The following is a 25,080-nucleotide window of genomic DNA, read 5'->3' on the forward strand; positions in this document are numbered from 1 at the left end:
TTTTGTGTTGGTTAAGGGCAGTCAGGTCTGGAGAAAACCAAGGGCTATATCTGTTCCTGGTTCTAAATTTCTTGAATGGGGCATGCTTATTTAAGATGGTGAGGAAGGCATTTAGAAAAATAACCAGGCATCCTCTACTGACGGGATATGGTCAATATCCTTCCAGGATACCCTGGCCAGATCGATTAGAAAGGCCTGCTCGCTGAAGTGTTTCAGGGAGCGTTTTACAGTGATGAGTGGAGGTCGTTTGACCGCTGACCCATTACGGATGCAGGCAATGAGGCAGACTGAGGAATGAGGCAGACTAGACTGTATGATGATGTAATATTGTATAGTGCTGATCTCTGTTCTATTGTCCTGGTTGTATGTAACCTACCTGAGGTCAGTGATCTCTGTTCTATTGTCATGGTTGTATGTAACCTACCTGAGGTCAGTGATCTCTGTTCTATTGTCCTGGTTGTATGTAACCTACCTGAGGTCAGTGATCTCTGTTCTATTGTCCTGGTTGTATGTAACCTACCTGAGGTCAGTGATCTCTGTTCTATTGTCCTGGTTGTATGTAACCTACCTGAGGTCAGTGATCTCTGTTCTATTGTCCTGGTTGTATATAACCTACCTGAGGTCAGTGATCTCTGTTCTATTGTCCTGGTTGTATGTAACCTACCTGAGGTCAGTGATCTCTGTTCTATTGTCCTGGTTGTATGTAACCTACCTGAGGTCAGTGATCTCTGTTCTATTGTCCTGGTTGTATATAACCTACCTGAGGTCAGTGATCTCTGTTCTATTGTCCTGGTTGTATGGAACCTACCTGAGGTCAGTGATCTCTGTGCACTCAGCATAGGGTCCCAGGCCAGGCTTAAGGGAACACTGTATGAACCCTCCGAGGTCTTTCTGTACATACATATCCTCCTCATAGCAGTCACAGTGACGCCTGATCACCCCTTCTGCTCCGTCACACACACACAAGAGCAGCAGCACACTCACACCGGGCCTCCACACCCAAAACACAAACGTCATTCTTGGTGTTAGACCTAAATGAAACACAGAATATTTATGTTACAGCACACTTTTTATTACAACTACATGGCATACAGTAATTTCATAATCCTCATAACAAACACCTAATTAACAATCAATAAATTCCAAGTCCATACCAGCTGATAGGAAACCAAAATGGACTATACAAGTGAAGAACAGGACAGTCAAAGTGAAGTAGGACAGTCAAAGTGAAGTAGGACAGTCAAAGTGAAGAACAGGACAGTCAAAGTGAAGTAGGACAGTCAAAGTGAAGTAGGACAGCTCACCTCAGTGTTCCGTGTTTAAAAACTTGTCTTCCTGCCAGACCTCTGTGCTTCTATGGAGGGAGAAGCCTGTACTTCTGTCGACACCTAGACCGCTACAGTCTTGTGCAGAATACTAGAGAACAACCTTTAAATATGTCTTGAGAAAAGGGAAGTGAAAACAATGTCTTTACTGCAAAAGTTGTTGTGTAGGTTTAAAATAGTCAGATAGAGGTTCTCTGTTGCTGTGAAGTGCTGAAAGTTAATTACCAGACCTGTAACGGACAGAACAGCAATACTTTTCATTCTCACCTCTCACCACTTATCAGTCGGCATAAAGCTGACATTTTGGACACAACAACATGACAACTGTTCTTCAGAAGGTCAAAGCTTCATTTATTAGGTTGCTTTTATCACAATCGTACCATGTTACATTTGCACATTTAAATCACACAAAGTGGAGTTTTCAACAATGCCTCTGTAGGCCCACGTGGTTCAACTTGAATGTCTGTTCAATCAATGTTTTAATGAGTGGATCTGGGCTTGTCAATCATCAGACTTACACAGTTACCATCATGTAAACATAGGGCATCAGTCAGACCTTATTTTACAGCCCTGCTTCATCTGGTATCTACCAGGTATTTACTATGAAACTATGGTAACAGTCATACCTTTTGGCACGTATCTCAAAGAATTAAACAGAATTAGAAACTCTTAAAATGAACTTTTTAAAAAAAAATAATAAGTTGTCATTAGGTGGATATTCTAATGATCATTCTACTATTTAAGTAAATACAGGACTGTAAATTAGTTGAACAACAACATCCAACTGTTTTCTTTCCTGAAGACAATCCTTATCTTAAGTGCCATGAGCATTTTGCTTCCTAATAACTGTTGCAACATAACCAAAAGTAAAGACGTTTTAGTGTTTTCAATACATTCCCTCTTTATCCAAAGGGATGGATGCCTGGTCATCATATTACATGGTCTCCAAAGCAAGTTAATGTGCCTTCTGACATTTATCAAATCCTCTACTTAATTTGAAATAGAATATATCATTCAAATGTTTTGTAAGTGTGTGTTGTTTTAGTGCACTATTTACAACCTGTTGAACATTGCCATGAAAATAAAGACCTGCATCACCATCACGTTACATTCACTCCTCCTCAGTACTTCAGTCACTTTGTAAATCTATCCTTTAATGACTTTTAAAGACCACGTCTCACAAACAGAAATAGAGTTATTAATAAATAAGTTAACAGAAATGATTGACATGAATGAAAGCTACCAACGCTACATGCCGCCAGTGAAAGGGTTAACTTGGCAGTGCACAATGCATAGTGTAATCTACAGCGGAAACACACTCCTATTTATGAAACAGACAAGTGTTACATCACTTTTCTAGGCTAGCGATCCTGGGTGGTTTGGTTTCCTATGTGCTTGGGGACAGTAAGAGGTTAGGCGAGGGGCTGATTTGGGATTGGCCATTGAGAGACAAGTTCTAGTCCCCTCCGACTAGCTATGTTAAGACTGCTGGACGGACCTCTGTTTCCTCAGTGCCACTGGCCTGCTAGTCTCTCTCTCTACTCCCATCAACAACTTCACAGATCCCTCTGAAATGAATGCCTGAGGTGTGTGTGTTTGTGTGTAATACATTATTCATTCAGACTTTTAAACTGTTGAAATGGAAAATAGCATAAGATTAAAGACATTAGTAGATAGTGTGTGTGTGTGTGTCACTATATTTGTGGGGACCAGAAGTCCCCACAAGAATAGTAAACAAACAAATTTGACCAACTGGGGCCATTTTGTTAGTCCCCAAGGTCAAATGCTATTTCTAGGGGATTTAGGGTTAAGGTTAGAATTGGTGTTATGGTTAGAATTAAGTTCAGGGTTAGGAGCTAGGTTTAGTTTTGGGGTTAGGAGCTAGGTTTAGTTTTGGGGTTAGGAGCTAGGTTTAAGGATTAATGTTAGGGTACAGGATTTTGAATGGATTAGTTATACAAGGTTAGATATACAAGACTGTGTGTGTGTATAACATATATCTATATCTATATATCCGTTCAAAGGTTTGGGGTCACTTAGAAATGCCCTCGTTTATGAAAGAAAAGCTAATTTTTTGTCCTTTAAAATGTCAAATTGATCAGAAATACAGTGTAGACATTGTTAATGTTGTAAATGACTAGTAGCTGGAAACGGCTGATTTTTAATGGAATATCTACATAGGCGTATAGAGGCCCATTATCAGCAACCATCACTCCTGTGTTCCATCACTCCTGTGTTAGCTAATTCAATTTTAAAAGGCTAATTAATCATTAGAAAACCCTTTTGCAATTATGTTAGCACAGTTGAAAACTAGTGTACTGATTAAAGAAGCAATAAAACTGGCCTTTAGACTAGTTGAGTATCTGGAGCATCAGCATTTGTGATTACAGGCTCAAAATGGCCAGAAACAAAGTGCTTTCTTCTGAAACTCGTCAGTCTATTCTTGTTCTGAGAATTGAATGCTATTCAATGCGAGAAATTGCCAAGAATCTGAAGATCGCGTACCACGCTGTGTAATACTCCCTTCAAAGAACAGCGCAAACTGGCTCTAACCAGAATAGAAAGAGGAGTGGGAGGCCCCGGTGCACAACTGAGCAAGAGGACAAGTACATTGAAGTGTCTAGTTTAAGAAACAGACGCCTCACAAGTTCTCAACTGGCAGCTTCATTAAATAGTACCCACAAAACACCAGTCTCAACGTCAACAGTGAAGAGGCGACTCCGGGATGCTGGCCTTCTAGGCAGAGTTCCTTTGTCCAGTGTCTGTGTTCTTTTGCCCATCTTAATCTTTTCTTTTTATTGGCCAGTCTGAGATATGGCTTTTTCTTTGCAACTCTGCCTAGAAGGCCAGCATCCCGGAGTCACCTCTTCACTGTTGACGTTGAGACTGGTGTTTTGCAGGTACTATTTAATGAAGCTGCCAGTTGAGGACTTGCGAGGCATCCGTTTCTCAAACTAGACACTAATGTTTTCTAATGATCAATTAGCCTTTTAAAATTATAAACTTGTATTAGCTAACACAACATGCCATTGGAACACAGGAGTGATGGTTGCTGAAAACGGGCCTCTGTACGCCTATGTAGATATTCCATAAAAAAATCAGCAGTTTCCAGCTACAATAGTAATTTACAACACTAACAATGTCTACATTGTATTTCTGATCAATCTTATTTTAAAAAGACACACATTTCTAAATGACCCCAAACTTTTGAACGGTAGTATATACACTGCTCAAAAAAATAAAGGGAACACTTAAACAACACAATGTAATTCCAAGTCAATCCCACTTCTGTGAAATCAATCTGTCCACTTAGGAAGCAACACTGATTGACAATAAATTTCACATGCTGTTGTGCAAATGGAATAGACAACAGGTGGAAATTATAGGCAATTAGCAAGACACCCCCAATAAAGGAGTGGTTCTGCAGGTGATAACCACAGACAAGTTCTCAGTTCCTATGCTTCCTGGCTGATGTTTTGGTCACTTTTGAATGCTGGCGGTGCTTTCACTCTAGTGGTAGCATGAGACGGAGTCTACAACCCACACAAGTGGCTCAGGTAGTGCAGCTCATCCAGGATGGCACATCAATGCGAGCTGTGGCAAGAAGGTTTGCTGTGTCTGTCAGTGTAGTGTCCAGAGCATGGAGGCGCTACCAGGAGACAGGCCAGTACATCAGGAGACGTGGAGGAGGCCGTAGGAGGGCCACAACCCAGCAGCAGGACCGCTACCTCCGCCTTTGTGCAAGGAGGAGCAGAAGGAGCACTGCCAGAGCCCTGCAAAATGACCTCCAGCAGGCCACAAATGTGCACGTGTCTGCTCAAACGGTCAGAAACAGACTCCATGAGGGTGGTATGAGGGCCCGATGTCCACAGGTGGGGGTTGTGCTTTGGCATTTGCCAGAGAACACCAATATTGGCAAATTCGCCACTGGCGCCCTGTGCTCTTCACAAATGAAAGCAGGTTCACACTGAGCACATGTGACAGAGTCTGGAGACGCCGTGGAGAACGTTCTGCTGCCTGCAACATCCTCCAGCATGACCGGTTTGGCGGTGGGTCAGTCATGGTGTGGGGTGGCATTTCTTTAGGGGGCCGCACAGCCCTCCATGTGCTCGCCAAAGGTAGCCTGACTGCCATTAGGCACCGAGATGAGATCCTCAGACACATTGTGAGACCATATGCTGGTGCGGTTGGTCCTGGGTTCCTCCTAATGCAAGACAATGCTAGACCTCATGTGGCTGGAGTGTGTCAGCAGTTCCTGCAAGAGGAAGGCATTGATGCTATGGACTGGCCCGCCCGTTCCCCAGACCTGAATCCAATTGAGCACATCTGGGACATCATGTCTCGCTCCATCCACCAACGCCACGTTGCACCACAGACTGTCCAGGAGTTGGCGGATGCTTTAGTCCAGGTCTGGGAGGAGATCCCTCAGAAGACCATCCGCCATCTCATCAGGAGCATGCCCAGGCGTTGTAGGGAGGTCATACAGGCACATGGAGGCCACACACACTACTGAGCCTCATTTTGACTTGTTTTAAGGACATTACGTCAAAGTTGGATCAGCCTGTAGTGAGGTTTTACACTTTAATTTTGAGTGTGACTCCAAATCCAGACCTCCATGGGTTGATAAATTTGATTTCCATTGATAATTTGTGTAATTTTGTTGTCAGCACAATCAACTATGTAAAGAAAAAAGTATTTAATAAGAATATTTCATTAATTCAGATCTAGGATGTGTTATTTTAGTGTTCACTTTATTTTTTGGAGCAGTATATATATATATATATATGTGTGTGTTGCTCCTCCTAAATTCTACCTTGCAGCACATCCATCTATTTTCCTCCATCTTTATCTTTCCGCTCCTCCTGACATGCGTTGACTCCCTTTCTCACTCCATCACACCTCTCCCACTATCCTTCTTCCACTTCTCCCTCTCTCCTCCCCCTGGAACTGAAAACCTGTTCATTGCCTCTTCCTCAAAGTCATCCATCTCCTCCTCTACCTCCTCATCCTCCACCATATCCTCTAAGATGTCATCCACATCCTCCACAAAGTCCTTGAAGCTCATCTGGTCGTGAACGAACACTCCGTCACTGAAGAACTCCTTGGTTAGCTTACTGAGCTCCTCCCTCTTGGAGGCCTCCACCCCCACCATCTCTGCCTTGACCAGGTAACCCAGGAGCAGGGCCTCAAACTCCGGCATGGTGACAGGGAGCAGCCCCTCTGCCTGGGCGCAGGCCTCCACTGAACTGCAGTGGGTTTGAGGGTTGGGTTTGTGCTGCAGTCGTTCTCTCTGGTAACTCCAGTAGTCAGGTTGCTCAAGGGGGGGTCTTCGGTGGGTTTGGGGAGGGCCCTTTTCTCTCATTCTCATCTCTTTCTCTTTCTGCCCTTCCTTAGAGTAGTGGTGGTGGTGGTGGTCCTTCTCGTACTTGTCATTCCCTCTGTCCTTTTTCCAGTTCCCACCGTTTCTCTCCTCCTTCAATCCTTCCATCTTTCTATTTCCATCAGACCACTCATTTTCTCTCCTGTTGTCCTTACTCTTCCACTCTTTACTGACGTCTTTCTTTGTCCAATCCTTCTCTCCCTTCCACTCCCTTTTCTCTCCTCTCTCCTTCCATCCTTTGCCAAGGTCCTTATAGTCATCCTTGTCTTTCTTCCACTCCTTCTCTCCCTTCCACTCATCCCTGCCCTCATTCCAACCTCCTTTTCTTAGATGTTTCTCCTCTTTTCCATTCTTCTCTCCCTTCCACTCATCCCTGCCCTCATTCCAACCTCCTTTTCTTCGATGTTTCTCCTCTTTTCCATTCTTCTCTCCCTTCCACTCATCCCTGCCCTCATTCCAACCTCCTTTTCTTAGATGTTTCTCCTCTTTTCCATTCTTCTCTCCCTTCCACTCATCCCTGCCCTCATTCCAACCTCCTTTTCTTAGATGTTTCTCCTCTTTTCCATTCTTCTCTCCCTTCCACTCATCCCTGCCCTCATTCCAACCTCCTTTTCTTCGATGTTTCTCCTCTTTTCCATTCTTCTCTCCCTTCCACTCATCCCTGCCCTCGTTCCAACCTCCTTTTCTCAGATTTTTCTCCTCTTTTCCATTCTTCTCTCCCTTCCACTCCTTGCTATCACTCCATCTTTCAGGGTTTTCCTTTTTCCAATCTTTCTCCACCTTCCAGTCTTTTTTCTCACTCTTCTCCTTCCATTCCACCTTGTTTCTTCTGTCCTTCCATGGTTTGCCCTCATCCCCTCTGCTAGATTTATCTTTCTTCCATTCTCCCTTCTTGTCTTCTTTCTTCTTCCACTCTTTCTCCTCTTTTTCTTCTTTCTCCTGGTCATATTTTCCACTTCTCCACTCTTTTTCTACCTTCCAATCCGTCTTCCCTCCCTTATTCCAATCCGTCTTCCCTCCCTTATTCCAATCCGTCTTCCCTCCCTTATTCCAATCCGTCTTCCCTCCCTTATTCCAATCCGTCTTCCCTCCCTTATTCCAATCCGTCTTCCCTCCCTTATTCCAATCCGTCTTCCCTCCCTTATTCCAATCCGTCTTCCCTCCCTTATTCCAATCCGTCTTCCCTCCCTTATTACAATCAGTCTTCCCTCCCTTATTACAATCAGTCTCCTCTTCCTTCAACTCTTTTTTCACTCCCTTCCCTGGTTTCTTGCCCTCCCTCTCCATCGTTCCTGCTGTGTTCTGGCTGTCATCCCCAGCTTGGCCAGAGGGGGGCGGGACAGAGGCAGAGACTGGAGGTGGAGCTGCATCCTTGGCTACGGAAAGAAATGAAGAGAATTAGATATTTTTGTGTTTGTGTGTGTGTGTGTGTGTGTGTGTGTGTGTGTATGTGTTTAGATCAGTCACTGTGGCTATTAGTGTCACTAGCTAGCGCTTTCCCCTTGTCCCCTCCCTCTCCCCTACACATTCCCTACTCCCCTCCCTCTCCCCCTACACATTCCCTACTCCCCTCCCTCTCTCCTACACATTCCCTACTCCCCTCCCTCTCTCCTACACATTCCCTACTCCCCTCCCTCTCCCCTACACATTCCCTACTCCCCTCCCTCTCCCCTACACATTCCCTACTCCCCTCCCTCTCCCCTACACATTCCCTACTCCCCTCCCTCTCCCTACACATTCCCTACTCCCCTCCCTCTCCCCTACACATTCCCTACTCCCCTCCCTCTCCCCTACACATTCCCTACTCCCCTCCCTCTCCCCTCCCTCTCCCCTACACATTCCCTACTCCCCTCCCTCTCCCCCTACTCCCCTCCCTCTCCCCCTACACATTCCCTACTCCCCTCCCTCTCCCCTACACATTCCCTACTCCCCTCCCTCTCCCCTACACATTCCCTACTCCCCTCCCTCTCTCCTACACAGACCTGTGGGTTCAAATACTACTGGAAATCTTCCAATTACTTTTAGGGATCGCTTTAGCATGCCTGGTATACCAGGTGGGCGGGGCTTGCAGTTAAGACAATTTTATTGTGCCATGCATTCTCAATCAACCCCTGCTAAAGTACAGTATTGTAAATGATTTTAAATAGTATTTGAAGCCAGGTCTACACCTTAGTACCTGTGCCGTGTTTTAGTTCAGTTACTGTGGCTCTGAGTGTCTCTAGATCCTTCTGTAAGACAGGAACAGACTCCAGCTCTCTCTTCATCCTCTCGTTCTCCTTCTGAAGGACAGGGAGCGACATCATCTCTCTCTTCATCCTACCGTGCTCCTTCTCCACCTCCTCCCTCTTCTTTCTCTCCTTCCCTCCATCCTCCGCCTCCTTCTGTGCTACTTTTAGCTCCTCTTTCTGTGCCTGATTTTTTTTAAAACACACCAAAGAGGACCCCTTGAGAATATAGGCAGCACACACACAGTTGTACATTAGGTCAGAAAGAAAGAGAGGGGGAGAGGAAGAGAGAGAGAGACACAGCGAGGGGCCTACCAGGAGTTGGGCTTGCAGTACAGCTATCCGTGGGTCTTCTTTAGCCAGTTTATTCAGTTGGTCTGTACTGTCAACTTCTACAGGTGGTGGAAGAGGAACCTCAGGATTCAGCCATTCCTTTGATAACACACACACAGACAAACATTACACACACACACAGACAAACATTACACACACACACACAGACAAACATTACACACACACACACAGACAAACATTACACACACACACAGACAAACATTACACACACACAGACAAACATTACACACACACACAAACATTACACACACACAAACATTACACACACACAGACAAACATTACACACACACACAGACAAACATTACACACACACACAGACTACCACTTGAATGTTGAAGTTAGAGGGGATAAGATCGAGAGAAAGAGGCTGACCTGTTTTCCCACCACCTCTGTTTCTCTCAGCTCCCTGGCATCATAGTCCCCCTCTGGAAGGACAACAGCTGTTATAACGCATCACAACACTGACACAGAATGTTACAATGCATTATATCACAGTTATAACAAGTATAATGCATCATAAAGACAATGGAGACAACCACAGACATATCACAGAATACATATATCATTGGGGACAATACACATCACTCAAACACAAACACTAGGATGCACTATCACCATGACAACAACACACAAGGATGGAATGCAACACAGTGCATCAGTGCATGTCAGGAGCTTCCTCATCAAAGCATTGAGAAACAACATGATGCATCAAAACACACTCAAATGGTGTCATGAGGATGGGCAGGCAACATTCACCTGCACAAAGCCCCCTCAGCACACACACACACACGCACGTTATCATTATCAACGTGCACTTGTCATTTGTAATTGGCTAAGTAACCCTTCAGTTACACAGGGGTGAAAAAACTAAATCATTCAGCGAATATCAATTTCTAACATTCATTGAATAGTAATATTATATACAGTGTAGATCTAGAGAGAGCAGTGCATCTTGGGAAAGCATGGAGAGCACTGTCAACCAAGCATGTGAGTGTTAATCGCATAACACTCCTCTTTTCCTCTGGTACACACACACACACACACACACACACACACACACCCTACCATCATCCAAGTCCATGAAGACACCTGTAGAAATAATACAGTCTCAGATACACCTTTATCTGCGACCACGACTTCAACCAACACACTACTGACTAGCTGTGATGTGGGGGACAAATCCCTTTAGTCTAATCATTCATCATTATGTGAAGCACATCGTGTTACCGTCAAGAAGAGACAGGCACAGGTGACATACAGGCGTGTGTAGGTTGTACACAGGTCACTTAAAGGTAACAATATTGTATGTTACCATAGTAACAGAAACTGCAGAGACACACACCTGAGAAGAAGATGGTTCCGAGGCCCAGCAGTATGACAGCTCCTAGGATGCACTTGTTGAGAGAGAAACCAGTCTCCTCTTGCTCCCTCTGCTGCGGAATCCGGAACTCATCCTCCTCCTCCTCTTCCTCCTCCCTTCCGATCCGCTCCAGAGCCGCCAGGAGAGACCCCCTCCTCCTCCTCACCCCTGACACCCCTTCCTCCTCCTCCCCCACCACCTCCGCTTCCAGATGGGAGTCTGGCCCAGGGAGAAAGAGAGGAGTTATAGCCACTGAACATTAGCGTTAAAGGGACAGTTCACACAAACTACATTTTAAGGAGAAGTGACAGTGAAGCTAATGTTGTTACGGTGCTCCAGACAGATGCCTTGTGTCTCACCTGTCTTGGCCCTGACCTCAGACAGATCAGACTCCTCCTCTTCCTGCCCAAGGCCTTCCTCATAATGATGATGCACATCCTGTATATACCCCTCCGCTTCCTGTACAAGCCCCACCTCTTCCGGTGGCTCAGTGTTGAGCAGCAAGGCTGGGGGCTCTTCAAGGTCGGGGGAGGAGCTAATGTGGGTGTAGGAGTCAGAGAACGAATCAGGGTCAGAGATGGGAGGGGCTGGGTTCCCAGGGAGGCTTCTGGATTGGCTGTGTGTATCTGAGTCAAGCCCTGTGGGGGCGAGGACTTCTAACAGAGAGCTCAGAGGAGCAACACTAGCAGAGGTGGAGTCAGGGGCAGGGTCAAAAGGAAGGTCATGGGTGGGACTCTCTACAACAGGGGTGTAATCCTTGTCTCTCTGTGGTTGTGTTTCCTGGGTCTCCTGGGGATGGATGTGAAACAACTGTTAGTGTCCAAGACCAGTCAGTGTTTCCTCTAGCTAGATATGATCCTAGGTGGGGTGTCAATAGAGATGGATCTCTAACCTGCTGTAGCTTCACAGAGTGAGACTCTTCAGCAGACACGGCATCCTCCCCAGGCCTACTCTCTGATAGACAGACAGACATGTTAGAGGTTAAGTAGTATAACAGTATTAGTGCCTGTAGGTTATACTATTGCAGTTGCTACCCATCATTCACGGCAGGGCAGAGCCCCACCTGTTTTGTATGTTATTTTGGCATTAATACGTTTCACATATCAGTTTGCAAACAATGAGTTAATAAAGCTGCATACAAACATGGTATCTTTTTAGATTTCTTGAGTAACGCAGCTCCAAAATGCAGGTGTTTTTGCCAGGCTCAGCGCTTTCTGTGGTGGTGGGGCAGCCAGCGGAAAATACAGAGCGAAGGGGTTGGAAGTGTTCTCTAGTTGGGTCGTGATTGGGTCAGTGTTGTGTCACTCATGGGGACACTGTCAACGTAAAATATACAGGGAGATTCTGCAGCAATGAAGGTCCTCAAGAACACAGTGGACTCCATAATTCTAAAATGGAAGACGTTTGGAAACACCAAGACTCATCCTAGAACTGGCTGCCCGGCCAAACTGAGCAATCAGGGGAGAAGGGCCTGGGTCAGGGAGGTGACCAAGAACCCTATGGTCACTTTGACAGAGTTCCAGAGTTCCTCTGTGGAGATGGGAGAACCTTCCAGAAGGACAACCATCTCTGCAGCACTCCGCCAATCAGGCCTTTATGGTAGAGTGGCCAGACGGAAGCCACTGCTCAGTTAAAGGCACACGACAGCCAACTTGAAATTTGCCAAAAGGCACCTGAAGGACTCACAGACCATGAGAAACAAGATTCTCTGGTCTGATGAAACCAAGATTGAACTCTCTGGCCTGAATACCAAGTGTCACGTCTGGAGGAAACCTTGCACCATCCCTACGGTGAAGCATGGTGGTGGCAGCATCATGTTGTGGTGATGTTTTTCAGCTGCAGGGACTGGGAAACTAGTCAGGATCGAGGGAAAGATGAACGGAGCAAAGTACAGCGAGATCCTTGATGACAACCTGCTCCAGAGCACTCAGGACCTCAGACTGGGGGGAAGGTTCATCTTCCAACAGGACAACGACCCTAAGCACACAGCCCGGACAACACAGGAGTGGCTTCAGGACAAGTCTCTGAATATCCTTGAGTGGCCCAGCCAGAGCCCGTACTTGAACCCGATCGAACATCTCTGCAGACACCTGAAAATAGTTGTGCAGCGACACTCTACATCCAACCTGACAGAGCTTGAGGGGGATCTGCAGAGAACAATGGGAGAAACTCTCCAAATACAGGTGTGCCAAGCTTGTAGCGTCATACCCAAGAAGACTCAAGGTTGTAATCACTGCCAAAGGTGCTTCAACAAAGTACTGAGTAAAGGATCTGAATACTTATGTAAATGTGACACATAAATTTGCTAAAATAAAAAACGTTTTTGCTTTGTCATGATGGGGTATTGTGTGTAGATATTTTAAAATATATATATATATTTTTTAAACTAAGGCTGTAATGTAACAAAATGTGGAAAAAGTCAATAGGTCTGAATACTTTCCGAATACACTATCTACCGTAGCTTTGATTGGACTGATCATGTCAACATGATACTTTCAAAATCTTATCTAGCAACAGTCATCATGAGTCAGGTCGACAATGTACTGGCAAATCATTTTCAATTATTGTCATATGAAGGGAAACTATACAAAATCTATCGTTGCAATTTGGCCATTGGACAAACATTACACAACAAGTAGGAAATCACAAATTCAACAATGAGTGGTTTGGAAGGAATCAGTGGCTACCTGCAAGCATTGCAAAGAAATCACTAGCCTGCTATTCAGTGGAGAGGGTGTGGGTTTAATGGTCTCTTTTCCAAGCTTAAAAGGATAAACTCACTCAAGTCAGATTTCCCAGTTCCGAAATCTGCCACGTTGTTTTGAACACGGCAGATTACGGAACTGGGAAATCTCAGACTTGAGTGAGTTCAAGACAAGTGGGAACTCTGGGGTGTAAAAAAAAAAAAAAAAAAAAGAGTTCCCAGTTTTCTTGAAAGCACCATAAATCCAGATGCCAGACTTTTAAAACAAGTCTCCCCAATTTCGTGGTATCCAATTGTTGTAGTAGCTACTAACTTGTCTCATCGCTACAACTCCCGTACGGGCTTGGGAGAGACAAAGGTTGAAAGTCATGCGTCCTCCGATACACAACCCAACCAGCCGCACTGCTTAACACAGCGCGCATCCAACCCGGAAGCCAGCCGCACCAATGTGTCAGAGGATACACCGTGCACCTGGCAACCTTGGTTAGCGCGCACTGCGCCCGGCCCGCCACAGGAGTCGCTGGTGCGCGATGAGACAAGGACATCCCTACCGACCAAGTCCTCCCTAACCCAGACGACGCTAGGTCAATTGTGCGTCGCCCCACGGACCTCCCAGTCGCGGCCGGTTACGACAGAGCCTGGGCGCGAACCCAGGGACTCTGATGGCACAGCTGGCGCTGCAGTACTTTAACCACTGCGCCACCCGGGAGGCCCGAGAATGCCAGACTTTGATGAAAGTTTGCCCAAAAGATGGACCGCTGCACCACCTTCCTGTTCAAGTGAGCAGAACAATGTGAGTCCAAACATGTCTTGTATGCTGCTGCATAAATGATGTAATATGCCAGGGAGATATGTATACTCCAGCTAAGTATGTTGTGTAGGAAGCTATTAGTAGCTCATGTGCCTCACCCTAATAGATTTGGTAACTTTCCCCCTCATAATTTAGTCTACTGTTCTGACTTGTGCCTATAGCCTGTTTTAGAGAAATGTAGTCACTGAATATTGTAAGAGCTTTCATTGTCTGCTTACATGCCCACTTTATTGATCCTACGGTTCTGACTTGGTGTACAGGGAGAACACTGTAAGAACAGCCCATGTTATGAATTCTGTCACTGTATATTTCAAAAGTGCTGAACAAAGTTATTGACTACATCCATTTTAGCTCGCTCATTAATGTCTTAATCAAAATTACAGATTGATTCTTATCCGCTCATCGTTCCCTTATGGCACAAGTTTGTACAGCTTAATTGTCAGTAGACCCACATTTGTTTAAACAAGTCCGCCATATCAGCTGTTTTTTTAAAGGCAGTAAATGAGGCTGAATAAACTGTGTCGCTGCCAGACAAGACCCAGCTGATAGCCATGTGTAGCAGTGGTAAGGATTCACTACATGGTGTTGAAAAGAACGCTCTGCTGTTAGGACAGCTTTATGTAGGACCTAACAGTTTGTGGGAACTGCTCGTCACCATTATATAGCAATTGATGTATTGTGTAGTGTTGTTTAGTGGCTTTATTGGTATGAATCAAAATATATTTTTTTGAGTTTGCCCCAACAAGATTTTCATGCTAAAATCCCCACTGTTGCAATATGTGTTGTGTACCTGTAGGTTCTCATGTGGCATTACAATACGCTCCGAAAGTATTGGTACAGTGAATGTTTTGTTGTCGTTTTGGCTCTGTACTCTGGCACTTTGGATTTGAAATGATACGGTGACTGAGGTTAAAGTACAGACTCAACTTTAATGAGGGTATATTCATCCATACCATTGAGAAATTACAGAACTTTTTGTACATAGTCCTCACATTTTAGGGGACCAAAAGTACTGGGACAAATTAATTTATGTTATGTGTATTAAATTAGTCTAAAGTTTAGTATTTGGTACCATATTCCTAGCACACAATGATTGCAGTAAGCGTGTTACTCTACAAACTTGTTGGATGCATTTGCAGTTTGTTCTGGTTGTGTTTCATATGTTGTTGTGCCCAATGGAAATGAATGGTAAATAATGTAGTGTCATTTTGTAGTCACTTTTATTGTAAATAAACACTTCAAAACACTTCTACATGAATGTGGATGCTACCATGATTATGGATAGTCCTGAATAATGAGGAGTCAGAAAGTTAGACACACATATTATACCCCCAAGACATGCTAATCTCTCACCATTACAATAACAGGAGAGGTTAGCATTTTATATCATACCCCCAAGACATGCTAATCTCTCACCATTACAATAACAGGAGAGGTTAGCATTTTATATCATACCCCCAATACATGCTAATCTCTCACCATTACAGTAACAGGAGAGGTTAGCATTTTCTATCATACCCCCAATACATGCTAATCTCTCACCATTACAATAACAGGAGAGGTTAGCATTTTATATCATACCCCCACGACATGCTAATCTCTCACCATTACAATAACAGGGGAGGTTAGCATTTGGGGGGGGGGGGGAATATTTGATCATCTAACTTTCTCACTCATCATTATTCACAATTCATTCAGGACAATCCGTTATCTTGGCAGCTCCCACATTAATGTAGAAGTGTTTATAAACATATTATATTCTTATTTGACAATAAAAGTGACCAAAAAATTATACAATTCATTCATTTGCCATTCATTTCTATTGGGCAAAAAATGATCTGAAACACAAAACAAACAGAAAATGGATCCAACAAGTCTCACGCTTTATGTAATACTAAACGTTTGACTACTTTACTAGAGAAGTTAATTTGTTCCCTATACTAGGGGTACAACAAGTGCTGTTATTTCTACACAGTTCACCCAAGATGTATGAAGATACCCTCAAATCAAAGCTTGAGTCTGCACTTTAACCTCATTTCAAATCCAAAGTGCTGGAGTATACTTTGGGTGTACCTGTAGGTTTCTCCGCAGCAGTATGACTGGGTGTACCTGTAGGTTTCTCCGCAGCAGTATGACTGGGCGTACCTGTAGGTTTCTCCGCAGCAGTATGACTGGGCGTACCTGTAGGTTTCTCCGCAGCAGTATGACTGGGCGTACCTGTAGGTTTCTCCGCAGCAGTATGACTGGGCGTACCTGTAGGTTTCTCCGCAGCAGTATGACTGGGCGTACCTGTAGGTTTCTCCGCAGCAGTATGACTGGGCGTACCTGTAGGTTTCTCCGCAGCAGTATGACTGGGCGTACCTGTAGGTTTCTCCGCAGCAGTATGACTGGGCGTACCTGTAGGTTTCTCCGCAGCAGTATGACTGGGCGTACCTGTAGGTTTCTCCGCAGCAGTATGACTGGGCGTACCTGTAGGTTTCTCCGCAGCAGTATGACTGGGCGTACCTGTAGGTTTCTCCGCAGCAGTATGACTGGGCGTACCTGTAGGTTTCTCCGCAGCAGTATGACTGGGCGTACCTGTAGGTTTCTCCGCAGCAGTATGACTGGGCGTACCTGTAGGTTTCTCCCAGCAGTATGACTGGGCGTACCTGTAGGTTTCTCCGCAGCAGTATGACTGGGCGTACCTGTAGGTTTCTCCGCAGCAGTATGACTGGGCGTACCTGTAGGTTTCTCCGCAGCAGTATGACTGGGCGTACCTGTAGGTTTCTCCGCAGCAGTGTGACTGGGCGTACCTGTAGGTTTCTCCGCAGCAGTGTGACTGGGCGTACCTGTAGGTTTCTCCGCAGCAGTGTGACTGGGCGTACCTGTAGGTTTCTCCGCAGCAGTATGACTGGGCGTACCTGTAGGTTTCTCCGCAGCAGTATGACTGGGCGTACCTGTAGGTTTCTCCGCAGCAGTATGACTGGGCGTAGCTGTAGGTTTCTCCGCAGCAGTATGACTGGGCGTACCTGTAGGTTTCTCCGCAGCAGTATGACTGGGCGTACCTGTAGGTTTCTCCGCAGCAGTATGACTGGGCGTACCTGTAGGTTTCTCCGCAGCAGTGTGACTGGGCGTACCTGTAGGTTTCTCCGCAGCAGTGTGACTGGGCGTACCTGTAGGTTTCTCTGCAGCAGTGTGACTGGGCGTACCTGTAGGTTTCTCTGCAGCAGTGTGACTGGGCGTACCTGTAGGTTTCTCTGCAGCAGTATGACTGGGCGTACCTGTAGGTTTCTCTGCAGCAGTATGACTGGGCGTACCTGTAGGTTTCTCTGCAGCAGTATGACTGGGCGTAGCCTGTAGGTTTCTCTGCAGCAGTATGACTGGGCGTACCTGTAGGTTTCTCTGCAGCAGTATGACTGGGTGTACCTGTAGGTTTCTCTGCAGCAGTATGACTGGGTGTACCTGTAGGTTTCTCTGCAGCAGTATGACTGGGTGTACCTGTAGGTTTCTCTGCAGCAGTATGACTGGGTGTACCTGTAGGTTTCTCTGCAGCAGTATGACTGGGTGTACCTGTAGGTTTCTCTGCAGCAGTATGACTGGGTGTACCTGTAGGTTTCTCTGCAGCAGTATGACTGGGTGTACCTGTAGGTTTCTCTGCAGCAGTATGACTGGGTGTACCTGTAGGTTTCTCTGCAGCAGTATGACTGGGTGTACCTGTAGGTTTCCCCGCAGCAGTATGACTGGGTGTACCTGTAGGTTTCCCCGCAGCAGTATGACTGGGTGTATCTTCATGGTGTTCTGTTCCCTCCGCTACAGGCCTCAGTGTCTCAGCAACAATCTCCTGAGACACACATTATTTAATTGACCCATATGGTGACACATTAATCCCATTTGAAAAACAAAATGTTCAAAACTGAAACTTTTGTAAACTCTGCAGTTCGCACACACACACACTAAAGTTTAAAGAGAGCATACCTCAGCTGTGAGGACAGTCCAGCTACTGCTGTTGGCAGCACCACTGCTGTCAGACATTGCCCCCTCGTGGCTCTGACCAGCACCTGCAAGTCAGACACAGTACTTCAGCACAGGCTATAGATATTACTTAGGCCTATTGAAATCCTGGCCTCAAGGTCCACAGTTCTGGTTTTCATTCTTTCTTTCGACTGATTTAAACCTGGGAAACCAAGTGTGTGCCTGTCATGGGCGATTACATTACATTGATAGAGTAAGGGCCAGAGTAAGGGCCAGAGTAAGGGCCAGAGTATGGGCCAGAGTAAGGGCCAGAGTAAGGGCCAGAGGGAGAGGAGAAAGGCAGCAGTACTGCAGAGGCCCCCAGGGCCTGAATAGTGTTGCTATAGACTTTATGTACAGATACTAAAAAGACTGTAAAAACACCAGGAAATCAGCTCCAAGAGATTTGAATTCAATAAGTCTGTTGTAAGTATTCCCATGTATAACAGAGAGACACGTGGTTGTACACAAAGCTAAGCAAGGTTTGAAATTATTATTTTAGTCAAACATAATAGTGGCAAGAAAAAGTATGTGAACCCTTTGGAATTACCTGGATTTCTGCACATATTGGTCATAACATTTGATCTGATCTTCATCTGTCACAACAAGACACAAACAGTGTGCTTATAAACTGATAAATTGTATTTTTCTTGTCTATATTGAATACATAATTTAAACATTCACAGTGTAGGTTTGAAAAGTATGTGAACCCCTAGGCTAAGGCCTTCTCCAAAAGCTCATTGTAGTCAGGAGTCAACTAACCTGGAGTCCAATCAATGAGATGAGATTGGAGATATTGGTTAGAGCTGCATTGCCCTATAAAAAAAACTCACAAAATTTGAGTTTGCTATTCACAAGAAGCATTGCCCGAAGTGAACCATTCCTCAAACAAATGAGATCTCAGAAGACCTAAGATTAAGAATTGTTGACTTTCAATAATCCACTCCTCATTCTGCTACTGAAGGCTCTACAGCATCAGTATGCTACAGTACTGTCCTCATTCTGCTACTGAAGGCCCTACAGCATCAGTATGCTACAGTACTGTCCTCATTCTGCTACTGAAGGCCCTACAGCATCAGTATGCTACAGTACTGTCCTCATTCTGCTACTGAAGGCCCTACAGCATCAGTATGCTACAGTACTGTCCTCATTCTGCTACTGAAGGCCCTACAGCACCAGTATGCTACAGTACTGTCCTCATTCTGCTACTGAAGGCCCTACAGCATCAGTATGCTACAGTACTGTCCTCATTCTGCTACTGAAGGCCCTACAGCATCAGTATGCTACAGTACTGTCCTCATTCTGCTACTGAAGGCCCTACAGCATCAGTATGCTACAGTACTGTCCTCATTCTGCTACTGAAGGCCCTACAGCACCAGTATGCTACAGTACTGTCCTCATTCTGCTACTGAAGGCCCTACAGCATCAGTATGCTACAGTACTGTCCTCATTCTGCTACTGAAGGCCCTACAGCATCAGTATGCTACAGTACTGTCCTCATTCTGCTACTGAAGGCCCTACAGCACCAGTATGCTACAGTATTGTTCTACTCCTCATTCTGCTACTGAATGCCCCACAGCATCAGTATGCTACAGTACTGTCCTCATTCTGCTACTCAAGGCCCTACAGCATCAGTATGCTACAGTGTTGTCCTCATTCTGCTACTGAAGGCCCTACAGCATCAGTATGCTACAGTACTGTCCTCATTCTGCTACTGAATGCCCTACAGCATCAGAATGCCCTACAGCATCAGTATGCTACAGTACTGTTCTCATTCTGCTACTGAAGGCCCTACAGCATCAGTATGCTACAATGTTGTCCTCATTCTGCTACTGAAGGCCCTACAGCATCAGTATGCTACAGTGTTGTCCTCATTCTGCTACTGAAGGCCCTACAGCATCAGTATGCTACAGTGTTGTCCTCATTCTGCTACTGAAGGCCCTACAGCATCAGTATGCTACAGTGTTGTCCTCATTCTGCTACTGAAGGCCCTACAGCATCAGTATGCTACAGTACTGTCCTCATTCTGCTACTGAAGGCCCTACAGCATGAGTATGCTACAGTACTGTCCTCATTCTGCTACTGAAGGCCCTACAGCATCAGTATACTACAGTGTTGTCCTCATTTTGCTACTGAAGGCCCTACAGCATCAGTATGCTACAGTGTTGTCCTCATTCTGCTACTGAAGGCCCTACAGCATCAGTATACTACAGTACTGTTCCACTCCTCATTCTGTTGCTTAAACTCCTCATTTACATCCTCTGTTTTTACATGCACAGGAAGTGTTTGTGTGTACATGAAGTGCACACTCCTGTGAGTGTATTCAGTCCTTCATTAGTAGTATAGTGTGTGTTGCTAGCATTGTGGCTACCCTGGCTTCTGACTGGCTGACGCATGCTTTGGCAGAGACAGGGGTTACTATGGCTCGTGCCATTGTAGAATTAGTAGAACAGACATTCCCAAAGAAGCAGTGGATTGGCCTACACCAGGAGCCATATTAGGTGCAGGAAGGCCCAGTATTTATTTAATGTTCGACTAATTGATGCCTACCACATAATCTTTTTTTATTGTGCCTTTCTCAAAGTTCTACTACACATGCACAAAATGGCAAATTCTATTGTCATTCGGTAGATGGTGGATTTTAGAGAACCAGTCCATTCTAGTCATTGTGATTCTATGTCTGGCCAGGCAGTGCAGGAGGCACCTCCACTCTGGCTGAAATTACTGGGGCAGAAACCAACTGACTGAAAATACTGGACAGGGTTCTAAAACGACGCAATAAACTGCATACATGCATTAGTATGTTTATTTTAAGCCTAGAAAAAAGGTGTCCTGTCTACTTTCAAAAGTATGTTCTATTAAATTAGACTTTTTAGGCTACACGGGTTATTATTGTCATTGTGTCTGACACCATCTTCAATCAAGCCACTTCTGTCAGATCACAGCATGACACACTTTAGTCCCCCATGTCTCTTCTCTGTCCCACAGTCATTTAGGTCTTCTAATCAGAGTCTTCCCATGAGAAGCCTGCTGAATGTCGCCTCGGGCCAACAGAGCATTGTGGAGCATATCGCGGAATGACTTAAATATAGATATTAGCCTAGCTAAATATAGAGCCAATGAGATAGACTCCATGACAGAAAGAGCGAACAGTGCCCTGGTGAATCAATCAAACATGCACACGCATTCTGAAGGAGCGTCACTGTCTTAACTGTGGATCATTTAAAGAGGCAGTGGCGACCCGTCATTCAGGGGTCCTAAAAAAGTATTTAGTCAGCCACCAATTGGGCAAGTTATCCACTTAAAAAGATGAGACCTGTAATTTTCATCGGCGGTACACTTCAACTATGACAGACAAAATGAGGAGAAAAAAAATCCAGAAAATCACATTGTAGGATTTTTAATGAATTTATTTGCAAATGATGGTGGAAAATAAGTATTTGGTCACCTACAAACAAGCAAGATTTCTGGCTCTCACAGACCTGTAACTTCTTCTTTAAGAGACTCCTCTGTCCTCCACTCATTACCTGTATCAATGGTACCTGTTTGAACTTGTTATCAGTATAAAAGACACCTGTCCACAACCTCAAACAGTCACACTCCAAACTCCACTATGGCCAAGACCAAAGAGCTGTCAAAGGACACCAGAAACAAAATTGTAGACCTGCACCAGGCTGGGAAGACTGAATCTGCAATAGGTAAGCAGCTTGGTTTGAACAAATCAACTGTGGGAGCAATTATTAGGAAATGGAAGACAAACAAGACCACTGATAATTTCCCTCGATCTGGGGCTCCACGTAAGATCTCACCCCGTGGGGTCAGAATTATCACAAGAACGGTGAGCAAAAATCCCAGAACCCCACGGGGGGACCTAGTGAATGACCTGCAGAGAGCTGGGACCAAAGTAACAAAGCCTACCATCAGTAACACACTACGCTGCCAGGGACTCAAATCCTGCAGTGTCAGACGTGTCCCCCTGCTTAAGCCAGTACATGTCCAGGCCCGTCTGAAGTTTGCTAGAGAGCATTTGGATGATCCAGAAGAAGATTGGGAGAATGTCATATGGTCAGATGAAACCAAAAAAATGTGGACAACTACAAATACTTAGGTGTCTGGTTAGACTGTAAACTCTCCTTCCAGACTCACATTAAGCATATCAAATCCAAAATTAAATCTAGAATTGGCTTCCTATTTCACAAAAAATTATTCTTCACTCATGCTGCCAAACATACCCTCGTAAAACTGACCACCCTACCGATCCTCGACTTCAGCGATGTCATTTACAAAATAGCCTCCAACACTCCACTCAGCAAATTGGATGCAGTCTATCACAGTGCCATCTGTTTTGTCACCAAAACCCCATATAATACCCACCACTGCGACCTGTATGCTCTCGTTGGCTGGCCCTCACTTCATATTCGTCTCCAAACCCACTGGCTCCAGGTCATCTACAAGTCTCTACTAGGTAAAGCCCCGCCTTATCTCAGCTCACTGGTCACCATAGCAGCACCCACCCATAGCAGGCGCTCCAGCAGTTATATTTCACTGGTCACCCCCAAAGCCAATTCCTCTTTGGCCGCCTTTCCTTCCAGTTCGCTGCTGCCAATGACTAGAATTAACTGCAATTTATTTTATTTTTTTATCACTAAAGCTGGCGACTCATATCTCCCTCACTAACTTTAAGCACCAGCTGTCAGAGCAGCTCACAGATTACTGCACCAGTACATAGCCCATCTGTAAATAGGCCATCCAACTACCTCAGCCCCATTCTGTTATTTATTTTGCTCCTTTGCACCCCAGTATCTCTACTTGCACACTCATCTTCTGCACATCTATCATTCCAATGTTCAAATGCTATATTGTAATTATTTTGCCACTATGGCCGATTTTTTGCCTTACCTCCCTTATCCTACCTCATTTGCACACACTGTATCAATACTTTTTCTATTGTATTATTGACTGTACGTTTGTTTATTCCATGTGTAACACTGTGTTGTTTGGTGTCGCACTGCTTTGCTTTATCTTGGCCAGGTCGCAGTTATAAATGAGAACTTGTACCCGACTCGTCTACCCGGTTAAATAAAGGTGTAATAAAAAAATATATATGTACCGACATTTGTTTTTTCTCTAAAATCTGCGTTCTTGACATAATTGACATAATTTCCTGCATGATTTACAACTGTCCCTTTGACAGGGCGCTGATCCTTAAGCAAGTCAGCCAAATCAGCTATGTCTTTATAAAAGACAGTAAATGAGGCTGAATTAACTGTCGCTGCCAGACAAGACTCCGCTGATAGCCAGGTGTAGCAGTGGTAAGGATTCATTCCATGGTGCTGAAAAGAAAGCACTATTTGTCACCACTATAGTGCAATTAATGTATTGTTGGTATATATATATATATATGTATTTGTTTTGCCCCACCAAGATGTACATGTTAAAATAGCCACTGTAAATAGTAAAATGTTCTCTAGACCTATAGCAAGTAGCCTAGAATTCAATATAAAATAAACCTAGCTTGTTTAAAGAAAAAAAAACATTTGTAAAAAATGTGGTGTCAATGAAAGATTCCCTCATTCTTCCATACTCGCTCTCTGAAGTGGGTCATGTCTAGAAGGGATACGGCTTTTGTCAAATTGAAGTCAAAAGTTGCATTTGAACTAACTCCTAAACATTTTCCTTATCTTAACCTAGTTCACCTAACCTGCTATTTTCATTCGCCTAAATTATTTTACACCTGCTAAGAAAAGTACATTTTGACTAAAACTGTATCCCTTCTAGACAAAACCTCTGAAGTGGTGTATTAATTTGGCAGCCATGGAGCTCTCGACAGAGTAGTGATCTTCTGAGACGCACCACACTCTTGACCCATCAACTTCACAAATGAACAAACGCTTCGGCGCCAGTGGTAGCACACTTGGCCTATACAGGCGTCCACTGCAAACTGCACTTTATCCTCTTTATATTTGCTTAAATAGTCCTGGGTAATAGAGGATGTGCTTTGAAACGAGTTTCTCTCATTCTCTTTCATCTGAAATGACATTTATTTTTGCGTTGTCACATGCCTCTTCAGTCTGTGTGCCAACAGCCTGTTATATATCTTTATCTGTGTCTCGGCGAAAGAAAATGACCAAAAATGGTCACAACGTTACACTGCTGGCCTTGTCTAGTCGATGCTAGGCTGTAAAATGTTTAAACAAGTGTTCAACCTAAGCTCCCTGACACCTCATTTGCATGTTAGCCATCTCAGTGTCGACAAAGGTGTGTACTCTGAAATGTCAACAACTGTCACACCGTCTCTCCACTGATGAACCATGAAAAAAACATAATCGATTGAAACATTGTGACCATCGCTGGTAACACAATATAGAACTAAATAATACTGAAACTTTACTACATCTGTTATAAAAACATGTACTATTCAATTAAAGATAACAGGTTTTATCTGCCAACCTACTATGGAAAACTTTAATCCCGTCCACCGAAAATCCAGATAGTTACTGTTTCTGTCGAGAACACTAACATCTAACGACAAAATGGTAACAAGAACACAAAGTAACATTACATTTTCTACTCCACTTACCTCTGAACGCGATGTTTTCCTTATAAATGGCAATCGTGTATCAATCCCTTTCTGCCAAATTAATTGAATGCATCCAATTTCGGAACTTGGAAGAGTCTCTTTGACACTTGCGTGAGCCACTCTCTCTTGTCCAACCGGGAAGGGCATTCTCTCACGTCCCACCCCTTCTTGCCCAACTCGCCAATGATAATCGCTCTCTCGTGTCGCTCAATGGGCACACTTTCAGATTGATTGACACACGCAGGTGAAAAGAGTGGGTATACAAAATATACCATACGCAATGCTTTTCCGATGATGAGTGGTGCGACCTGACACTATGATGACATTGGCAGATGTCAGGCTCTACTTTT

The 25,080-nt window shown here is 44.6% G+C and overlaps 2 protein-coding genes across 6 annotated transcripts in view; both read right to left on the reverse strand.

The window, feature by feature from the left end:
* Positions 1–4,199, reverse strand: part of LOC115126659 (toll-like receptor 13) — a 29,236-nt gene extending 25,037 nt beyond the window's left edge. For 3 of the 5 annotated variants that reach the window (XM_065006982.1, XM_065006981.1, XM_065006978.1), the window contains exons 1-2: positions 1,305–4,199; positions 809–1,031 (exon numbers count right to left, since the gene is read on the reverse strand). In XM_065006982.1, coding sequence (XP_064863054.1) covers positions 809–1,017 — 209 coding nt within the window. In that variant the 5' untranslated portion in view covers positions 1,018–1,031; positions 1,305–4,199. Of the gene's footprint in view, positions 1–808; positions 1,032–1,304 lie in introns of those variants that run through there. The other 2 variants (XM_065006983.1, XM_065006985.1) reach the window with 2 other exon arrangements.
* Positions 4,200–4,240: 41 nt separating this feature from the next.
* Positions 4,241–24,897, reverse strand: pbxip1b (pre-B-cell leukemia homeobox interacting protein 1b). Its single transcript, XM_065006990.1, has 12 exons — positions 24,731–24,897; positions 18,115–18,197; positions 17,890–17,980; positions 11,538–11,599; positions 11,005–11,434; positions 10,628–10,864; positions 10,351–10,374; positions 9,658–9,710; positions 9,246–9,362; positions 8,882–9,116; positions 7,926–8,081; positions 4,241–7,817 (listed from the first exon to the last, which is right to left on the reverse strand). The coding sequence occupies exons 2-12, from the start codon at positions 18,169–18,171 to the stop codon at positions 6,211–6,213; spliced, it is 3,069 nt and encodes a 1,022-aa protein (XP_064863062.1). The 5' UTR covers positions 18,172–18,197; positions 24,731–24,897; the 3' UTR covers positions 4,241–6,210.
* Between the last annotated feature and the right edge of the window lie 183 nt (positions 24,898–25,080).

Source organism: Oncorhynchus nerka, linkage group LG3 (assembly GCF_034236695.1).
Source record: "Oncorhynchus nerka isolate Pitt River linkage group LG3, Oner_Uvic_2.0, whole genome shotgun sequence".
NCBI lineage: Eukaryota > Metazoa > Chordata > Actinopteri > Salmoniformes > Salmonidae > Oncorhynchus > Oncorhynchus nerka.